Source organism: Taudactylus pleione, unplaced genomic scaffold (genome assembly GCF_031769625.1).
Source record: "Taudactylus pleione unplaced genomic scaffold, aTauple2 ptg001146l, whole genome shotgun sequence".
NCBI lineage: Eukaryota > Metazoa > Chordata > Amphibia > Anura > Myobatrachidae > Taudactylus > Taudactylus pleione.
This window is the reverse complement of record NW_028285547.1, coordinates 365,989-385,967: the sequence shown is the minus strand read 5'-3', so window position 1 is coordinate 385,967 and position 19,979 is coordinate 365,989. Positions and strand designations below refer to the sequence as shown.

Below are 19,979 nucleotides of genomic sequence, written 5' to 3'. Positions count from 1 at the left end.
ACTGCTAGAGAGGTTACGTGCAATACCGAACACCCATCCTACAGAATTAAGGAAAGCATCATATAAAGAACATCCATCCCACAGATTTACATAAGACATTTTCCTTAAGACACTTATATTTCAAGCCCCACGAGAGTTTTTTTGGACATTGTGGATACGTTAGAAGACATTTCCCGTTCAGGGATAGGAGTATTTTTAGAGACATTGAAATCAATTATAGAGCGCACTATTTAGAGATTATCACCACAAATTAGTTGCATTTAGAAACCCAGAGCGCACCACTAATGTGATTATTAGCTGTGTTTGTGTAGAGGTGGGATACCTCTTTTTAGTGGAGCTGCTAGGGTCTTCACAAACGAAAGCTCGAGAGCACTGTTTAATCCCCCTTTTTTTCATACTGCTAGAGAGGTTTAGACTTTAACTGTAGATATTTTTTTGTGTATCATTATTTTAAATGTTGAGTAATAATTTTATTGTGTATTAATCATAAATTTGCTGTGCATTTTACAGAGAAAACTGAGCGCTTCCCTTTATACCCAATAAATCCTGGATAATAAATACACCTAGAAGATAGGACAGGGCTGTTGGGTAATTATGGCGTTACACAAGCTGCTCCCTAAGTATGCAATCTAACAGGCCATGCTTTCAGCATTACCCTGTTTGAAAATGTAGCTATTTCCTGTACCAGTCAATGTGGCTTATGTAATAGGTTCCGAGGTGATAGAACCAGAGTGTTTTCTGCGAGCTTGCCGTTAAATTTAAAGCGGGAATCGGTTATAATGCAAAACCAATCTTATAATGGATCGCTGCTTCAGATTGGACGAGGAACTCGTCAAAATCACGCTGGTTCCCTAATCTCGGGACCTATTACATAACCCCCAATGAGGTAAATTGATAATTAATCATGGACTGTTGAGGATCCCGAGTCAGGTCACCTTTACCTGTCTGATCAGCTGTTTCTCAGCCTCCACGTCAACGTCATGTCCATTCTGGTCTGGTTGTGATGGCGTCACCAACAACTTCTCAAATGCTGGAACAAGAGCGAGACGTCATGATTATTAGTTCATCTGTTGCACATTTTCAGTGACGTTTATTACTATTCTCCATCTTTGGACACTATAAAACTGCAGATACAATCTGACCCAACAGCACGAGAGTACAGGCAGTCGACAGCTTAGTCAGCGAACAGAGAACGCGGCACGTGACAGCATACCTGGAAGCTCTTTGATGTCGGACTGCTCAGTGAGCATGCCTTTTAATTTCCGGATCTCCTCCTGGTACTCCCTCAACAGTGCGTCCTTGGGGTCCTCATTGATACGTGGCTTGTTCTTGATGTTTTTGGCTCTGTTAGCATAGCGCAGGGTGCTGAGGGTCTCGTCGTAGTTGTTGTCAGCGGGCGATAAACACGCCACCATCAGGGTCTTCGTGTTGCCTCCCAGTGAGTCCTGGAGCAGGCGGGTCAGCTTGGAGTCCCTGTAAGGAATATGTTTGGACTTCCCGTCCACTAGCGCAGAGATAACGTTGCCCAAGGCAGAGAGGGACAAGTTTATTTTGGTGGCTTCTTTAAGCCGTTCTCCCGTGGCGCCAGTTTTGGACTGTCTCTCGCTGCCGGCGAGATCTACCAGATTGAGCTTCCCAGCTCGGAGATGATCCTCCCCATTCTCATCTGCCGGGAGACAAGTGGTGTGTAAGGTAAAGTTGTGGTAACTCCTCTCTCTATCACATACATGGCGCACATACCTGTCGTACAGATTTCTATGTGGATTATAAATATGGAGTGTGAACGAGAGGAGTCTTTGTTCATCAGTGTGTAACCCACGGAGCGGTTTCTCCAGCCGGTGTCCATGATCTTCTCACACTCGGTCACACTGTGCACGGTGTGTAATGACAGAGCCTTCACATACACGCCCTTATCCGGATGCTCCTTCAGCTGAGAAGAGAGAATGAATTAGCCTATAATAAAATATCTTCCATCACACAAGTCTGCAAGGAGGGGGGAACCGCAGCCTAGAAGGCTGTAAGTACAAGGTGATGGCGAGCAGTCATCACACAAAGGGGTATATTTACTAAAGTGCGGGTTTTTATAAGTGGTCAGGGCCGGCTCCAGGGGTCGGAGCACCCTGTGCCAGCGCGTGACTGAAAATGGGGTGTGGTCTAATTACCATAGACCACGCCCCCTGCATGACATTATTAGGAGGCGTGTCCGCCTTCAAATAAAGTCAGGCTGGGGGGAGCCTCACTAGCTGGGCTTCCCCCAGCCCTCTCCCGTCACTGAATGGATGCCGCGCGCATGCGCTCAGCATCTATTCACGGTCCCAGGGGCCTGGCAGGGTGAGGTCCCCAACCTCCCGATTTAACCACCCACAGGCCACTTCGGCCCATGGGTGGAACAGCGGGACAGTAATGGGGAGGGGTGTGCCCTCTATGGGTGGTGCCTCTGTGTGACCGCTCAGGTCGAACACCCCTAGAGCCGGCACTGTAAGTGGTTGCCCATAGCAACCAATCAGATTCTAGCTATTATCTTCTAAAATGTGCTAGAATAATCTGATTGGTTGCTATGGGCAACAACTAAAATTCTAAAAACCTGCACTTTAGTAAAGATACCACAAATACAGGGTTGTTTCATGGACTTACTTATCTGCAAACATGGTGATCAAGTGCCCTGGCTCTGCGCCCAGGAGAAAGTACGATGCCAAAAGGAGAACACGGGGCATCGATATCTGCCGCGATCCCTCCTCGTTCGCGATAGCAGTCCCCATCGGGTTTTATAGGTGCTGCTAAAATATGAAATTTACGAAACTCGGTAGCCAATGCCATCCTCAGATGGCGATATCCCATCGTAACCTATGGGCTACTTTATCGCGTTATATATTGGATACCTCCCTGCTGGCTTGTCCTAATGCAAGTGTAGCCTGACAGCGCGTTAGGCTTGCGGGTCCGTACCACCATCACTTTGCTTTCCCGGAAGCTCTGTCCCAGCACCTCCAGTATAGTAAATGCAAATGGTAATTTACATTACCGCACTGCAATTAGGACCGTTATTTTCACATCGCAACTGTATTTTAAATGTGGATTGTGGAAAACATGCCCCTAAATATTATCTACAATTTCTGTGCTTCACTATAGCACAGCGTGGCCAGTGATATAACAGACTGCATCTAATACAATATTTAATGTCTGTGTGTCAGACTCTGGCTGACAGTGCATGCTGGGGCTTGTAGTCCCCCTGCTGCTGGCGACAGGGACGGAATTCCTGGCTGCTGGCAGTGGTAGCAGCAGACTCCAGTTCCTGTTGCTATAGGAACCATCGTGAATTTATTCAGCCTTGGGAGCAGGGACCGAGCCAGCGGTTGTTGTGGAAACACAGGCCGCTGAGAATAAAGCAATTCCTGGACCTGCGGAACGCTCGTCCTTTCTCCTGCCAGGAGGGGAGGACCTGATCCAGGAGACACTTCCACCTCATCCTTTCTAAAGTAAATGTAAAATCCACACACTTGCTGGACTTATTTTGTCCTCTGCCGCTCCTTGTACCTATTTCACATGATACAGATGTAGCCCTAGTGTATGATGTGTACGAGCCTTTTATACAGTTACCTTACTATATAACGGTCAGGTGATAGAGGCCCTTTCGGTAGTAGGCCATGGAATGGATGGTGGGGTGGGGAGCGAGCGGGTTAGGGAAGTGTATCACATTCTTGGCTGCTCTTCTCACACATATTTGGGTGTTCCCAGGACAGCAGGTCAACCTCGCACTTCCTGCCCACTTCCTAGTAAATAGGCATGATGATGTGATTCTCAGCGAATGGTATCACTACTGCACCGCCCAGTGGCGTCCCTCCCCACTGTGTCACCCGCTGCGGGGAGGGACGTTGTGTTGCGCGGCGCCAAAAGGGGTTGTGGCCTTGAGTGGAATGGGCACGGCCTAGCAGGAAGGGATGTGGCCTCACACGGACGAACCCCTGTGGTTCCGTTACCGCTGGGAGCCTGGAGGCAAGGGGGGGAGGGGTGCCCGGAGGTACGTGCAGTTCAGTGTGAGGAGCTGAGTGCTGCACTTAATTATACAGTGCAGCACCCGGCTCCTGTCACTGGGGGGGGAATCTGCACCTTGGTGTCACCCCTTCGGCGGGTGACACCCGTGTGCAGCCCGCACCCCCCTTGTGACGCTACTGGCACCGCCCCATCTGCATATTGCCGCATTGCTCCGCAGGGGGCGGTACATTCGTAGTGACCACCTAATATCTCTTAGAACCATCCCATAATTTAATTAGAACTTGACCTTCTTACTCCTAAAACACTAATTGTTGGAACCTCAATAATGTCTAACATCTGAAAAGCAAAGGGACCGTCTTCAGCCATATACACTGCACCTGGATGGTGCACAAGATCTGAATTTTGAGCGTGGGAACAGCGGGCAAAGGCTGTCACCTGGAGGCAGGGATGACTCTACCATGAGGGAGCTGCCTAGGATGCGGAGATCTGGGGGGGGGGGGGGGGGGGGGGAGGTGCCACTGAGTCACAGTTGTACTTAGTGCAGGTGGCATATGTGGAACTTATAAGACTCTGCTTCCCTGAGGAATTGGGAAGTAGAGTTGGTCTGTGTGGGGGGAGGGGAGGGGCAAGGTCAGTAGGGTGCTGAGAATCCTTGCATCGCCCCTGTCTGAAGGAGCTGTACAAATAGGGCGTCACATTACACAAGCAGTTATAGCATTTACAGTGCATTTCCCCATGTTCTAAAATGTCTCGTTACCTCAAGCTTGTGCTTGGTGTCCTCTCCCAGTAGATCCCGGATCTCCTCATTGTAGATCTCTAGATAGGACGCTCGGACCAAGAACTTGGTGTTCTCCGCGCACTGCGACAACAGGAGAGAAATACAGGATCAGGAGCTTTTACTATAGAGCTGTCTCTGTGGCGAGTGCTAGCTCCTCTGTCTTCACCTGAATGTTTTCAAAGATATGTTCAAACGCCCGGGGGATAATGCCTCTCTGCGCGGGTGGGTCTGGTATGCCCTGCATGCTGAATGATTTCCCACTGCCAGTCTGGCCATATGCAAAGATGGTTCCATTGTAGCCCTCTGTCACGCCCTGTAATGCGGAGATGCGAGGTGACTGAATATGAATATAAGGACATAAAAGCGATGGGCTGCACGGGTTTCCACTTGCCGATGCATGAACCCCCACATTGGTTGAATAGAATCTGGCATGAACATAAAGTAGTAATCAGGCTTGTGCGGCTGCCGCAACTTCAGCCACTTTGTGCCCGACCTTGAATCATCCCTACTGTCTTTCTCCCTTCCTCCCACCATCTTCATTGGCAACATCTCCCCCTCAAGTCAGCTATCTGAGTGTCATCCTGGACTCTACCCTCCCCCCTCCACACATTCATTCCCTCTCTCAATCCTGCCTCTTCCACCTCCGTAACCAGGATCAAGCCCTTTCTCACATCGGAAGCCACTAAAACTACCATCCTTATCATTTCCCACCTTGATTACTGTAACTTTCTTCTCTCTGGCCTACCCTACTCCAGCCTTGTCCCTCTTCAGTCTGTCCTCAGCTCCACTGCCCGGGTACACAGTACGACTTTTATGAGCGATTTGAACGATATCGTTCATATAATTATCGTTCACTTTTTTGTAGTCACCAACCTGACAACGACCAACGATGCGCGTTCCCGAATGCACGATAACGATATCTATGGTCTTTCATGCATGCAAGCCAACTTGGACGATTTTGTAAAGATTTGACTGTAAAAAGATAGATATCTATGATAGATATCTATGATAGCTTCACTGAAATAGCTATCAGTGTGTACAGCCAATATCGTTTGACCTGCACTACAAAACGTTGGAGGGAAAACTATCAACGATATCTATGGTTGTTCAAGTTGTTCCGTGTGTATGCAGACATTCAAAATGTTGACACCATAATGTCAACAGGTACAATATGTAGACCAGGGATGGGGAACCTCAGGCCCGGGAGCCATATAAGGCCCGCGGAATCATTGGTCTGGCCCTCTGAGCATTTTTCTGCTAGCCTCATATGGCTAGCAGAGTGCCTAGAATGGCACCCTGCAGCCAGAATCAATGCAGCAGTGCCACCTGGAGCGTCCTTAGGATGCTTCAGATGGTCACGCCGCTGCCCTTACAGCTCCCTGGAGCATCTTGAGGATGATCCGGGCATTGCTGTAATCACCGGTGATTGTGGCCCCGCCCCTGTGTGACATCACATGGAGGGGGCGTGGCCTACACCAGGCCCGCGAATAATGTTATATATATATATGAAAATGGCCCTTGGCAGAAAAAAGGTTCCCCACCCCTGATGTAGACAATAGAACATGGACTATATATCGAGTCAATATGTAGACAGTCAAAATGTTGACAGGGACATATTGTAGACAATTAATATATAGACAGTTTGAAATGTCGAAAGCTAAAATGTAAACAGTCAAAATGTTGACATTTAAAATATACACAACTCATAATGTGTGTGCCCCCAAATCCATAACCAGTCCCCAAATCCATAACCAGCAACAGTCCTCTCAGCTTGTGCTGGTATTGGAAAATAGGGGCAGGGGGCACGGCTTGCGGTTCCCCTTATTTTCCAATAACTAGACCAGGCTGAACCAGCCAGGAATATGATGCCATAGCAGGTGTATGCAGTCGGGAAGCCGGCGGACCTAATCCCGACCGCCGGCTTCCCAACTGTCTAATCTCGGCAAAGTAAAGCACTGGACATCAAAACTAAACTAGTCAAAAACCATATAGCCCCCAGAACAACTAGACAAACAACAATAACCGAATCATGGAACAATACAAGGGACAGCAATAAAGGAGGATTCTACTTTTGCGGAACATGTGTAGCCTGTAAGAAAACGAACAAAATGAACACAAAACCAGTACACACAATTACATCCACATCCAATCAATTTATATGGAGGATCAGGGACAATATGACCTGTAACAGCAAAGGGGTCATTTACATACTAACATGTCCTTGTAGCAGGCATTACATAGGTCGCACCATCCGCCCCCTCAAAAAGAGGTTAGCAGAACATGTACGCAACATTATTTCGGGTTGTGAAGAGCATCCAATTTCTGTCCATTTTAAAACATTCCATGGGTCTGATCCTAGGGGACTAGAATTTGCAGCAATACGATCAGTGACACCAAACTGGAGGGGAGGGGACTATAATAGGCACATTAATACGGAAGAACTGAGGGCCATCATCACCATGGGTACACTTGCACCCAAAGGTCTAAATATAGACAATGAGGTGAGATCTATCATTTGTGGGTGACATGTAGATCAGCCTCTTTATGTAGCGCAAAAGAATAGTGATGCATGCTACACCATGAGTCAAAGTGATCCGTCAGATCTCCAATGTATACAACACTGGCTAGCTAAAGTGTAATCCCGTTAGTTAGCACAAGTTGTAGCAAGCTTAGCCGATTAATGTATAGTCCATTACAGCATGAGCGCGTACAGGTGGGACAGATATCCCATAAAATTTATTTTATACTTACCATGTTTGGAATAAAGAGGTCTGGCAACCTATCATGCATAATGTGAATGATGTATATATTGTGGACTATCTATCAATTAGTGGAATTTTATATGGAACGAACTGTATTCAGGTTCACACAGACACCTATAGAATGTATATCGATCAGCAGGAATATTATATGGAACAAACTGTATCCAGGATCAAATAGAAACCCACGATCTGAGATAGACAACAGGCAGACATCCTTTGAGTGACTGAACAGCCCACCAATCCGCATATGTTAACAAGGACCAATCAGATTTGAAGGCGGGCAACATAAGGACACTTAACCACCTCCTTATCAATCACCTTTCACTACTCCCAGAGGAAGACCTTAATGGTTGAAACGCGTTGGAGACATATCAGACAAACCAACCATCACAAATCTCCTGCATGCCAAAGCAGAACTACACGTGCAAAGAATACTGCTACTCCCATCCACTCACGGCCGGGTCACGTGATCGGCAAATCACACGTGACCAGGAAGTAACAGAAGCGGAGAAAGAAGGACGGACCAGGACGACGCAGACGGGTGCCCGCCTCCGCCATCGCCGAACGGAAGACAGGACACCCGAGCAGAAGGAGGAGGGATCCGGCCACACGGGAGGACAGACAGACAGGTAAGTCTCTGATACAGGAGGGGGAAGCCGGATCAGGTCAGGAGTGATCACGTCTGACGATTCCCCTCCCCAGACGGGAGTGACAGGTTACTCAGTTGAAGTGCAGGATACAGTCTTTAATTAGACGTATCACTCACTTCACTGTACCCTGCATGACCCAGGTCCGGAGATCCTGCACTGCCACCCAGGTGGTTCTCCTCTCTTCTGCAAAGAAGAAAGCCCGGGCCACCATCTATTGGAACACATCATTTGGACTATTATATCTGGACTTTTATGGGTGACAAAGCGGGACGCCGCTAGCCCTATACACATCCACCCCAAGGACTATATCATCCCCCAAATTCCTATCAAGTGTTCACAGACAGTGTACACAATCGCCACCTAATAACATTTAAGAATCAACCACACAGCAGTTTCTTTGCATTGCAGACGATTGTGATTATATATGTATTATTTCACGTTATTTTACCCAATAAATAACAGGATTTATTTTGAATATGCCGCACTGTTAATTCCACTGTGTATAGCCAATTACAGTATCAAGAGACGTGAATTAGGCATTGGCCTTAACCCAGCAGATTGTATAAGAGTTCAAAAGGGATAGCGCTGTTACTCATTTCTTTGTACATTGCATCCTAGTGAAAGGTGAGAACACCCTTTTGTATACAGCAGCTCCCGAAACAAAGAATAGGTCGGTTGCTCACTGCTCAGAACTACTTTTTGTAATCTCGGCAAGGGTCTAAAGACAGGCGTCGAAATCCCGACACCTGTCATTAGGCATACGCCTTACGCCCGGCATCCCGATGGAAGGGACGCCGGGCGCCGAGTTAGGTTTAGGCTAGGGGAAGGGGGGGGATTAGCGTTAGGCAGCCCCGGGAGGAGGTTAGGGTAAGGCACCCCCCACAGGGGACTTAGGTTTAGGCAGCAGGGAAGGGTGGGATAGGTTTAGGCACTTAGAGGGGGGATTAGGGTTAGGCACTGGGGGGGGGGTAGGTTAGGGTTAGGCACCCCTAAGGGAGGGTTAGGGGGTAGAATAGATTATCAAATACTTACCTTAGGACGATCGGGATTTTCAATGCTGCTGTCGCCATGCGTCCGGCGGTAAATCATACCGATTCCATAGCAGGAGGACACACAGCCTGGGGTACCCCTGCCATAATGCTAACCAGCCCCAAACTGGTCAGCCCAGGACTAAATCCTCTCGGAAAGTTGGGACTTTTCCCCCACTCCCATGGAACAACTGTCAGCCCAGGGCTCTGCCCAGCATCCCCTCGGCTTTTGGGTTACAAAACACTGAACATGTGCAGAATTTTGGTGTTGTCCTGGATAGTGGCTTGACACTTAAGATCTGCCTAAAGTCATACATGCATTTATATCATCACGCCTAGACTACTGCAATGCCCTCTACCTCGGTCTCCCAGCAAAAGAATTGCACCGCTTGTAGATGGTACAAAACGCAGCTGCCAGGCTATTAACCAATCAGCCCCGTTCCAACCACATAACACCCATTCTCTACTCCCTTCACTGGCTGCCTGTCAGATGGCGAATTGTTTTCAAGATTGGCCTACTAACTTACAAAGCCCTACATGACCATGGCCCAAGGTACCTAAAGCAGCTTCTGATTCCTTACCGTCTCTCTAGATTACTGCGATCCGTTGACGAAGGAATATTAACAGTACCTAGAATCTCCCGGAATTCGTCTGGGGATCGAGCTTTCAGTTTTGTGGCTCCAACTTTATGGAACTCACTTCCCTGTACAGTTCGAGAGGCCTCCACTCTAGAATCCTTCAAAAATAGAATCAAGACTCCCCTATTCACCCAAGCATTTCACTAATGTCCCTTGTTTAAGTGTATTTTGTACTGTAAAGGCAAATGTAAAGCACTTTGAGTCCTTTAGGAGAAAAGCGCTATATAAATAAAATTATTATTGTTACTGGGGATAAATAAATCATTTAATAATATAGATCTTTAAAGGTGGCCTTCAAGTCCCAGCATGCCTGGACATTAAGTGTTTGCTTGCGCCTGTAAAGAGAACGTTAAAATAAAGACAAGACACACATACACATCCCTAGTTCACCAATTTAATTCTCACAAAATACAGGAATAAGGTCCTCTTCATCCATGTAGGCATCCACGGCTCTTGGCAAAATAAAATGACAGGCAAGTAACTTTGTAACACCTTGTTGTACTGCAGGGGGGGGACAGGTGCAAAATGTGCAGTGAGATGTAGATTTGAGAGGGGCAGTCAACAGCTGGCCACACACATGGCGATCTGCATACGATCAGCCGGTGTGTACGATTTCCCGTGAAGCGCTCCCCGGCAGCTCAGCACACCATCTGCACACAATTTGGTGTCCAATCTTCATACGATCTCTCCTGCATCCAGACTGTCTCAGTGCATCGCCTCCTAGATTGTCAGATCTGCCCTACTGCACGGCAGATCTGACGATGCGATGTGCGACCAGCGGGGACGCGCATCGCATCGTGATCGTGAGTGGGGACTTACTCTCAATTTGGCCATATTTTACACGATCTGTCGTTCCAATGTGTCGGCATCGGCCAGATCGGGTAAAATATCGCTATGTGTGTGGCCAGCATAAGAACAAAACGGTCCAGCATTTGTGGGCTACATGCTAAAGCAGCCAGTATTTACCCTGCATGCAAATAATAAACAAGTGTATTTGCCCCCTTTCCAGTGCAGCATGGTTTGTTGAGGTGTAAAGTTACTGCTTTTTATTTTATTGCTTTGCTCCCAATTCAGGATCAGCCTTTGTAAATGTAACTAGTACAGTAGCGCTGTCTCACCTTTTCACATAGAGGGACCCATTTATCAAAGTGCATTCGAGGTAAATTCCCCGAAAACACCTGTTTTCGGGGGTTTACCTCAAATACTCAGTATCCCCCGAATGTATGAAGGAGGGACCGCATATCTCCGATACCTGCTGCGATCCCTCCATTGCCGCCGGCAGCCGCCTCCCCCATAGGTTTCTATGGGGGATGCGATGCTGCCAAATGTACCGATATTGGGAATGCGAAGCATTCCCGATATTGACCCCAGCAGCTAACGCCATCTGAAGATAGCGTTAGCCGCTGTGTCCTATGGGTACTGACCGCATTTCAGCCGGCGGAGGGATCTTCCAGATCCCTCCGCCGGCAATGGGCGCCGCTCATGTGCAGTCCGCGGGACTGCGCATGCGCAGCAGCCTGGAGTGCGCTCCGGCCACATCGCAGGGACGGGCTCTTTTCGGAGCCCGTCTCCCTGCATGTGCCGGGTCATACATTCGGCCGGTATGATCGCATTTTGCAATGTGATCATGGGCGGTACTGCATGCCCTGATTGCATTGCAAAATGCGATCCTTAATAAATGGGCCCCACAGAGAGGTGACTGGAAATGTTTCATTTGGTCCGGTTTAGTACGCTGTTGTGGTCAGCTTGGGGATCATGATAACGGTGGTGTTGGTTAGGTAGTCATGTGACTTCCAATTAAAATTGTCAAATGTTAAAATAGACCCTGGGGGGTCTATTTACTAGAGTACAGGCTTTTAGAAGTGGAGATGTTGCCCATAGCAACCAATCAGATTCTACTTATGATTTATCTAACACCTTCTAGAAGCTAATAGCTAGAATACTTAGAATCTCATGGGTTGCTATGGGCAACATCTCCACTTCTAAAACCCCACAATTTAGTAAATATACCCCTATATTTCTGTAGGCCTATCCATAGAAAGCAGAGCCTATAGGTAACCCCCCCAAGAGGAAGACATTCACCCCCTGCTACCTTCCGAATACCAGCACTGCCATCCAATCAGCAGCGAGAGTGCAGAGAGTCAGCACAGGCTGTGCAAGCAGTGGTGGTTTTTGTTGCAGTGATCAGACTGCACCTAGGATGTAGTTACAGAGTGACAGCTCCCATTAGGGTACACACATTGGGCCTCTTTTGTGACACTTGGGGCAGGACACCCTGGCGCCCAGCGCACATAATGGAGCACACCTAGGGGTAAATTTACTAAGAATCGTGTTTGGCTTACAAACAAAATTGCTGGAGATCACCGGATCGTTTTGAGCGCAAAATCATGAATGTACTAATCGGCGTATTTATGATACTGGGTGGTGATGCTCAGCAATTTCCGTCGTTTGACAACACAATTCTTAGTAAATCCGTCATTTGTATTTGAGTCCATGTAAAGCATGCAGTGTTTGGTCCGATGTTGTATTGCTTAAGTTGCGTTTCATCTGCCAAATGGTCTTTACCGCAAACACTGAGCAAAGTGCATCTAGATATGTCCTTGTGCATGATGGGGGGGGAGGCTGGGCAGATGGCCATACAGAAAACACCCCATGTTCGTGTCCTTGTGTGGAGTACAAAAGGCTGTGCACTCGTTCACAGAGTGAGGAGCATCCATACAAATGTGACACCACGTTATCCCATGTCAGTAATCCTGCTCCGCCCAAGGAAGCCTTGTTACTGCGCTGCGCTGCTCTGCATAACTAGTAGCGTAGCCGCACCTACTCCATTGCTGGCAAGTAAACATTTGTGGCAAATCGGTCTGTCAGTTCCTCTTTACCTTACAAATATATTCTAAAGCAGATTACACACTAGACGATGTGTGTATGCAGCGTCATCGTCAGCAACGGACGTGGAGGAGGTACCGGCATCTGCAAGTGTATACACATGTGCCGATACCGATCGACGACGAACGACGGCTGGTCAGCGGGGCCATGCTGCATTCAGTAGCATGGCATTGCTCATGATATCCCCAGATTGGGCTGCATGTACAGCCGACTAGGGATATCGTTAACGACCCGCGGGAGCACGCATCGTTGGTCATTCGGACCATACATACTAAACAACATGAACGATATCATTATCATTCGCTTTTATCGTCTAAAGTGTATGCCCCATAAGTCCCACTCCCCCCTCAATTATTACATCTGATCCCCTCACCCAGGGGAAAGATCTGCCCGGCTATGAGCTACATCTTTCCTTATCTTCTCTCCGGTGAATAACCTCCTGCCACTCGCACATGAAATAAGTACAGGACTGGAAAACTAAGGACTAAGGGCCTGATTCTGAGTTGGGAATAAAGGGCCTGATTCAGACCCGCTCACTAGATGCGTTCGCACACGCAGCGAAAGTATGCAAATCTGCAATCGCACGGCAAGGCAATAGCACGCCCACTATGTCTTAGCGTGAAATCGCATTGTGTATGCAGACGCCCACCAGCCTGTCTTAAGACGCCCACTTCCCCACGTCATGTCCAGGAAGTGTATGCAACTATCGGTAACATCGGAAGCGATCGCAGCACTTGTGGCTGACTATACCCTGCAGCAAGCACTGTGAGTGATTCAGTGCGATTTTTAACCATGTGACGTGTACTATAACGCCGAGTCTTAATTATGCACGCCTCTGAAACGGCGTTGAGACGCTCAGGCACGCCTGCGTTCACACCACCACTCCCCCGTTTTCATGGACCATCCCCTGTCACCACCCACAAACGGCTCGTCCTGTCACTCTAGCTAGAGAGCTGTCTATGCGCAGCGAGCGAACGCTTTCCGATCGCATGGACTAGTTCGCGTACGCATGTGCAGATTGCCAAAATCGTCTGGCTGCATGCGAACGCAGCCTAGCGAGCGGGTCTGAATCGGGCCCAAAGCACGAAAGAGCAAGTATCTGTGCACCTGGACAAACCATCTAGCAATGCAAGGGGGGCAAATACATCCAATTTTTTTTCGCATGCAGGGTACATACTGGCGCTATTGCATGTAGCCTACAAATGCTGGACTGCTTTAGTCTTACACTGAGGTTAGGACAAACCCCTCTCACATCTAATCTCTGCACATTTTACATCCCGCCCCCCCCCCCCCATCCCCACCTGTGGTACAGAATAGTTTTACCCAGGTGCACAGTCACTTGACCTTTCTTGCTTTATTCCCACCTCAGAATCAGACCCTTACTCACTATGAGCCTCAGTCAGGTATAAATCCGGAGACAATAAGCAAGCTGGTACCTTGGCAAAACCACATTGAGCTGCCAAGGGTAAAAGTTAAAAGTGCGGATTCTGTTGAGAAGGGGGTCACATTCTAGCCCATCTTTAATTCACACTGTAAAAATAAATCTTCCCAATATCTGCGATCTATACGCAGAAGCTGCCAGTATACTCCCCGCATGAAAACACATTGCATTTGCACCACCGTTATTACAGCATGTTTGCCCAGGTGCATTTGCTCTAACCCTAGCTGAGGTCGTATGGTACTGGGACGTTTACTGGATATGAACTGTCCATTCTAGGCCCCACGTTGTTACGGAAGTACCCATGTTGGTTTTATCACTTGCCTTATCAGTGGAGCTGCTGCAAAGGAACCTCTTACACCCTCCCATAGATACAGGCCTGTCTAATAACTTCCCAAATGTGATTCCTGCATGCAGACCAGTCACATCCTGTACAGACTCATAGTGCTATCATACACATTTGTATTGCTCTGACCTATGACCGGCACCCGCACAGGTGTCCTGCAGGACCCATGCCCCAGCATTCCTGTCACAGTCAGAGGATGGCACCAAGCAGCTCAGGGTTCCCGCACATTAGGTAACAGCATAGGGACAGGATGCTTCTGTTACATCTCCCTTACCTCAACCAGAAGGAATGCTATTTCATTATAGATCTGCTCAGTGCAGTGGTCCACGTAGTACGCCCCATCAAAGGTGAACTGTTTTGGGGTCTCCTCCCCTCCTTCAGGCTTCCGGATGAAGCACTGTCCCCGGCTGCTGTCAATGGTCACCACCGTCTGGCAGCTCAGATCTCTCTCCCGGTCGTTCATTGGCCGGCACCGTACGACCACTTTCACGCACTCAGAGGCCATTTTCCAGGTGTATAGGTGGGTGTGGTGAGGTCAGTTAGCTGCCTGCAAAGGGATGTAAAAGGATTAATAATCTGTTCACTCTGCCCTGGGCACTGCTGCCTGGTTACTGGCTGGCATGCTTTATATATGGAAGGGGCCATGCTCAGTGGCCCCATATCCCAGGATATGGGCATCCTTCCCCAACCATTACATTGCTTCTAATAACCAGTATCTACGTCATCATGGTATCCAGACTGTGCCTCCCCCAAGGTCTTCCTGGGTGTGGGGTTGCCACTACCAAGCTCTGTACCACTCAGGGCTGATTTATAGGGGACTTCTGTATCTTTGCGGCCCCAGCTACGTAACTTACTTAGACACTATGTAAGGTACTGTACTCCTTACACTACTGACTCTTGCTAATCTATTTCGACGCCCGATATATCTGTTTTGTTCCCCACTGTTCTGTCCCAATTTCATCACCCCCCCGCGTTCGCCGCATTTCTTTAGCCGCCGAACACTCGCCGCATATGACCAGCCGAAGACACTCGCCCCCACATATGACGTATCTTCATACGCAAGTAGCGTAGCCAGCAGGGGGCCGCAAAGATACGGAAGTACCACTTATAGTTACTCCTAAATCAGCTGTAATTGCACTCGCCTTGTGCGTACTAAATACGGATATCAGCCAACACGCTGACTTAGACATACCTATGTGACGGCACCACGTTTGGTTCAGGGGCATAGTTACCATAGGTGCTGGGTATGCTGTAGCTATGGTGCCCAAACCGCCTTTGGGCCCAGCTTCTGCGTAAAGCCAGAAAAAGGGGAAGGAACATGTGCCACTGGCCCCCTCACAGAATGCCACCCTCACCAACTCTAGATCCACAGCAGCCGCTTTTATACCACTCGGGATCCATTTAAGAATGAGCCATTACCCCTTTAGCACTCACTAAAGGGAATATTAAATCCTTTCAGTAATTAACAAACAGCGACAAGCTTAGCTTACCACATTTAGTACAGCACCTAGTACAGCACAGTTCCCACATTTAGTACAGCACCTAGTACAGCACCGTTACCACATTTAGTACAGCACCTAGTACAGCACATAGTACAGCACCTAGTACAGCACCGTTACCACATTTAGTACAGCACCTAGTACAGCACCGTTACCACATTTAGTACAGCACATAGTACAGCACATAGTACAGCACCTAGTACAGCACCGTTACCACATTTAGTACAGCACCTAGTACAGCACCGTTACCACATTTAGTACAGCACCTAGTACAGCACCGTTACCACATTTAGTACAGCACCTAGTACAGCACAGTTACCACATTTAGTACAGCACCTAGTACAGCACAGTTACCACAGTTTAGTACAGCACCTAGTACAGCACAGTTACCACATTTAGTACAGCACAGTTACCACATTTAGTACAGCACCTAGTACAGCACAGTTACCACATTTAGTACAGCACCTAGTACAGCACAGTTACCACATTTAGTACAGCACCTAGTACAGCACAGTTACCACATTTAGTACAGCACCTAGTACAGCACCGTTACCACATTTAGTACAGCACCTAGTACAGCACATAGTACAGCACCGTTACCACATTTAGTACAGCACCTAGTACAGCACCGTTACCACATTTAGTACAGCACATAGTACAGCACCTAGTACAGCACCGTTACCACATTTAGTACAGCACCTAGTACAGCACCGTTACCACATTTAGTACAGCACATAGTACAGCACCGTTACCACATTTAGTACAGCACCTAGTACAGCACAGTTACCACATTTAGTACAGCACCTAGTACACCACCGTTACCACATTTAGTACAGCACCTAGTACAGCACAGTTACCACATTTAGTACAGCACCTAGTACAGCACCGTTACCACATTTAGTACAGCACCTAGTACAGCACCTAGTACAGCACCGTTACCACATTTAGTACAGCACCTAGTACAGCACAGTTACCACAGTTTAGTACAGCACATAGTACAGCACAGTTACCACATTTAGTACAGCACAGTTACCACATTTAGTACAGCACCTAGTACAGCACAGTTACCACATTTAGTACAGCACATAGTACAGCACAGTTACCACATTTAGTACAGCACCTAGTACAGCACAGTTACCACATTTAGTACAGCACCTAGTACAGCACCGTTACCACATTTAGTACAGCACCTAGTACAGCACATAGTACAGCACCGTTACCACATTTAGTACAGCACCGTTACCACATTTAGTACAGCACATAGTACAGCACCTAGTACAGCACCGTTACCACATTTAGTACAGCACCTAGTACAGCACCGTTACCACATTTAGTACAGCACATAGTACAGCACCGTTACCACATTTAGTACAGCACCTAGTACAGCACAGTTACCACATTTAGTACAGCACCTAGTACAGCACCGTTACCACATTTAGTACAGCACCTAGTACAGCACAGTTACCACATTTAGTACAGCACCTAGTACAGCACCGTTACCACATTTAGTACAGCACCTAGAACAGCACAGTTACCACAGTTTAGTACAGCACATATTACAGCACAGTTACCACATTTAGTACAGCACAGTTACCACATTTAGTACAGCACCTAGTACAGCACAGTTACCACATTTAGTACAGCACCTAGTACAGCACCGTTACCATATTTAGTACAGCACATAGTACAGCACCTAGTACAGCACAGTTACCACATTTAGTACAGCACCGTTACCACATTTAGTACAGCACATAGTACAGCACCGTTACCACATTTAGTACAGCACATAGTACAGCACCTAGTACAGCACCGTTACCACATTTAGTACAGCACCTAGTACAGCACCGTTACCACATTTAGTACAGCACCTAGTACAGCACAGTTACCACATTTAGTACAGCACCTAGTACAGCACAGTTACCACAGTTTAGTACAGCACATAGTACAGCACAGTTACCACATTTAGTACAGCACATAGTACAGCACAGTTACCACATTTAGTACAGCACCTAGTACAGCACAGTTACCACATTTAGTACAGCACCTAGTACAGCACAGTTACCACATTTAGTACAGCACCTAGTACAGCACCGTTACCACATTTAGTACAGCACCTAGTACAGCACAGTTACCACATTTAGTACAGCACCTAGTACAGCACCGTTACCACATTTAGTACAGCACCTAGTACAGCACCGTTACCACATTTAGTACAGCACCTAGTACAGCACCGTTACCACATTTAGTACAGCACCTAGTACAGCACAGTTACCACATTTAGTACAGCACCTAGTACAGCACCGTTACCATATTTAGTACAGCACATAGTACAGCACCTAGTACAGCACAGTTACCACATTTAGTACAGCACCGTTACCACATTTAGTACAGCACATAGTACAGCACCGTTACCACATTTAGTACAGCACATAGTACAGCACCTAGTACAGCACCGTTACCACATTTAGTACAGCACCTAGTACAGCACCGTTACCACATTTAGTACAGCACCTAGTACAGCACAGTTACCACATTTAGTACAGCACCTAGTACAGCACAGTTACCACAGTTTAGTACAGCACATAGTACAGCACAGTTACCACATTTAGTACAGCACATAGTACAGCACAGTTACCACATTTAGTACAGCACCTAGTACAGCACAGTTACCACATTTAGTACAGCACCTAGTACAGCACAGTTACCACATTTAGTACAGCACCTAGTACAGCACCGTTACCACATTTAGTACAGCACCTAGTACAGCACAGTTACCACATTTAGTACAGCACCTAGTACAGCACCGTTACCACATTTAGTACAGCACCTAGTACAGCACCGTTACCACATTTAGTACAGCACCTAGTACAGCACCGTTACCACATTTAGTACAGCACCTAGTACAGCACAGTTACCACATTTAGTACAGCACCTAGTACAGCACAGTTACCACAGTTTAGTACAGCACATAGTACAGCACAGTTACCACATTTAGTACAGCACCTAGTACAGCACAGTTACCACATTTAGTACAGCACCGTTACCACATTTAGTACAGCACCTAGTACAGCACAGTTACCACATTTAGTACAGCACCTAGTACAGCACCGTTACCACATTTAGTACAGCACCTAGTACAGCACAGTTACCACATTTAGTACAGCACCTAGTACAGCACAGTTACCACATTTAGTACAGCACCTAGTACAGCACAGTTACCACATTTAGTACAGCACCTAGTACAGCACCGTTACCACATTTAGTACAGCACCTAGTACAGCACAGTTACCACATTTAGTACAGCACAGTTACCACAGTTTAGTACAGCACATAGTACAGCACAGTTACCACATTTAGTACAGCACAGTTACCACATTTAGTACAGCACCTAGTACAGCACAGTTACCACATTTATTACAGCACCTAGTACAGCACCGTTACCACATTTAGTACAGCACCTAGTACAGCACCGTTACCACATTTAGTACAGCACCTAGTACAGCACAGTTACCACATTTAGTACAGCACATAGTACAGCACAGTTACCACAGTTTAGTACAGCACATAGTACAGCACCGTTACCACATTTAGTACAGCACCGTTACCACATTTAGTACAGCACCTAGTACAGCACAGTTACCACATTTAGTACAGCACCTAGTACAGCACAGTTACCACATTTAGTACAGCACCTAGTACAGCACCGTTACCACATTTAGTACAGCACCTAGTACAGCACCGTTACCACATTTAGTACAGCACCTAGTACAGCACAGTTACCACATTTAGTACAGCACCTAGTACAGCACAGTTACCACATTTAGTACAGCACCTAGTACAGCACAGTTACCACATTTAGTACAGCACATAGTACAGCAGTTACCACAGTTTAGTACAGCACCTAGTACAGCACCGTTACCACATTTAGTACAGCACCTAGTACAGCACAGTTACCACATTTAGT

At 47.4% G+C, this 19,979-nt stretch overlaps 1 protein-coding gene across 2 annotated transcripts in view; it reads right to left on the bottom strand.

The window, feature by feature from the left end:
• The window catches only part of KIF17 (kinesin family member 17), an 82,797-nt gene that overhangs the window by 44,615 nt on the left and 18,203 nt on the right, over positions 1 to 19,979 (bottom strand). For both annotated transcript variants that reach the window (XM_088462077.1, XM_088462076.1), the window contains exons 2-7: positions 14,791 to 15,063; positions 4,935 to 5,081; positions 4,748 to 4,849; positions 1,741 to 1,930; positions 1,214 to 1,666; positions 942 to 1,030 (exon numbers count right to left, since the gene is read on the bottom strand). In XM_088462077.1, coding sequence (XP_088318203.1) covers positions 942 to 1,030; positions 1,214 to 1,666; positions 1,741 to 1,930; positions 4,748 to 4,849; positions 4,935 to 5,081; positions 14,791 to 15,021 — 1,212 coding nt within the window. In that variant the 5' untranslated portion in view covers positions 15,022 to 15,063. The remainder of the gene's footprint in view (positions 1 to 941; positions 1,031 to 1,213; positions 1,667 to 1,740; positions 1,931 to 4,747; positions 4,850 to 4,934; positions 5,082 to 14,790; positions 15,064 to 19,979) is intronic.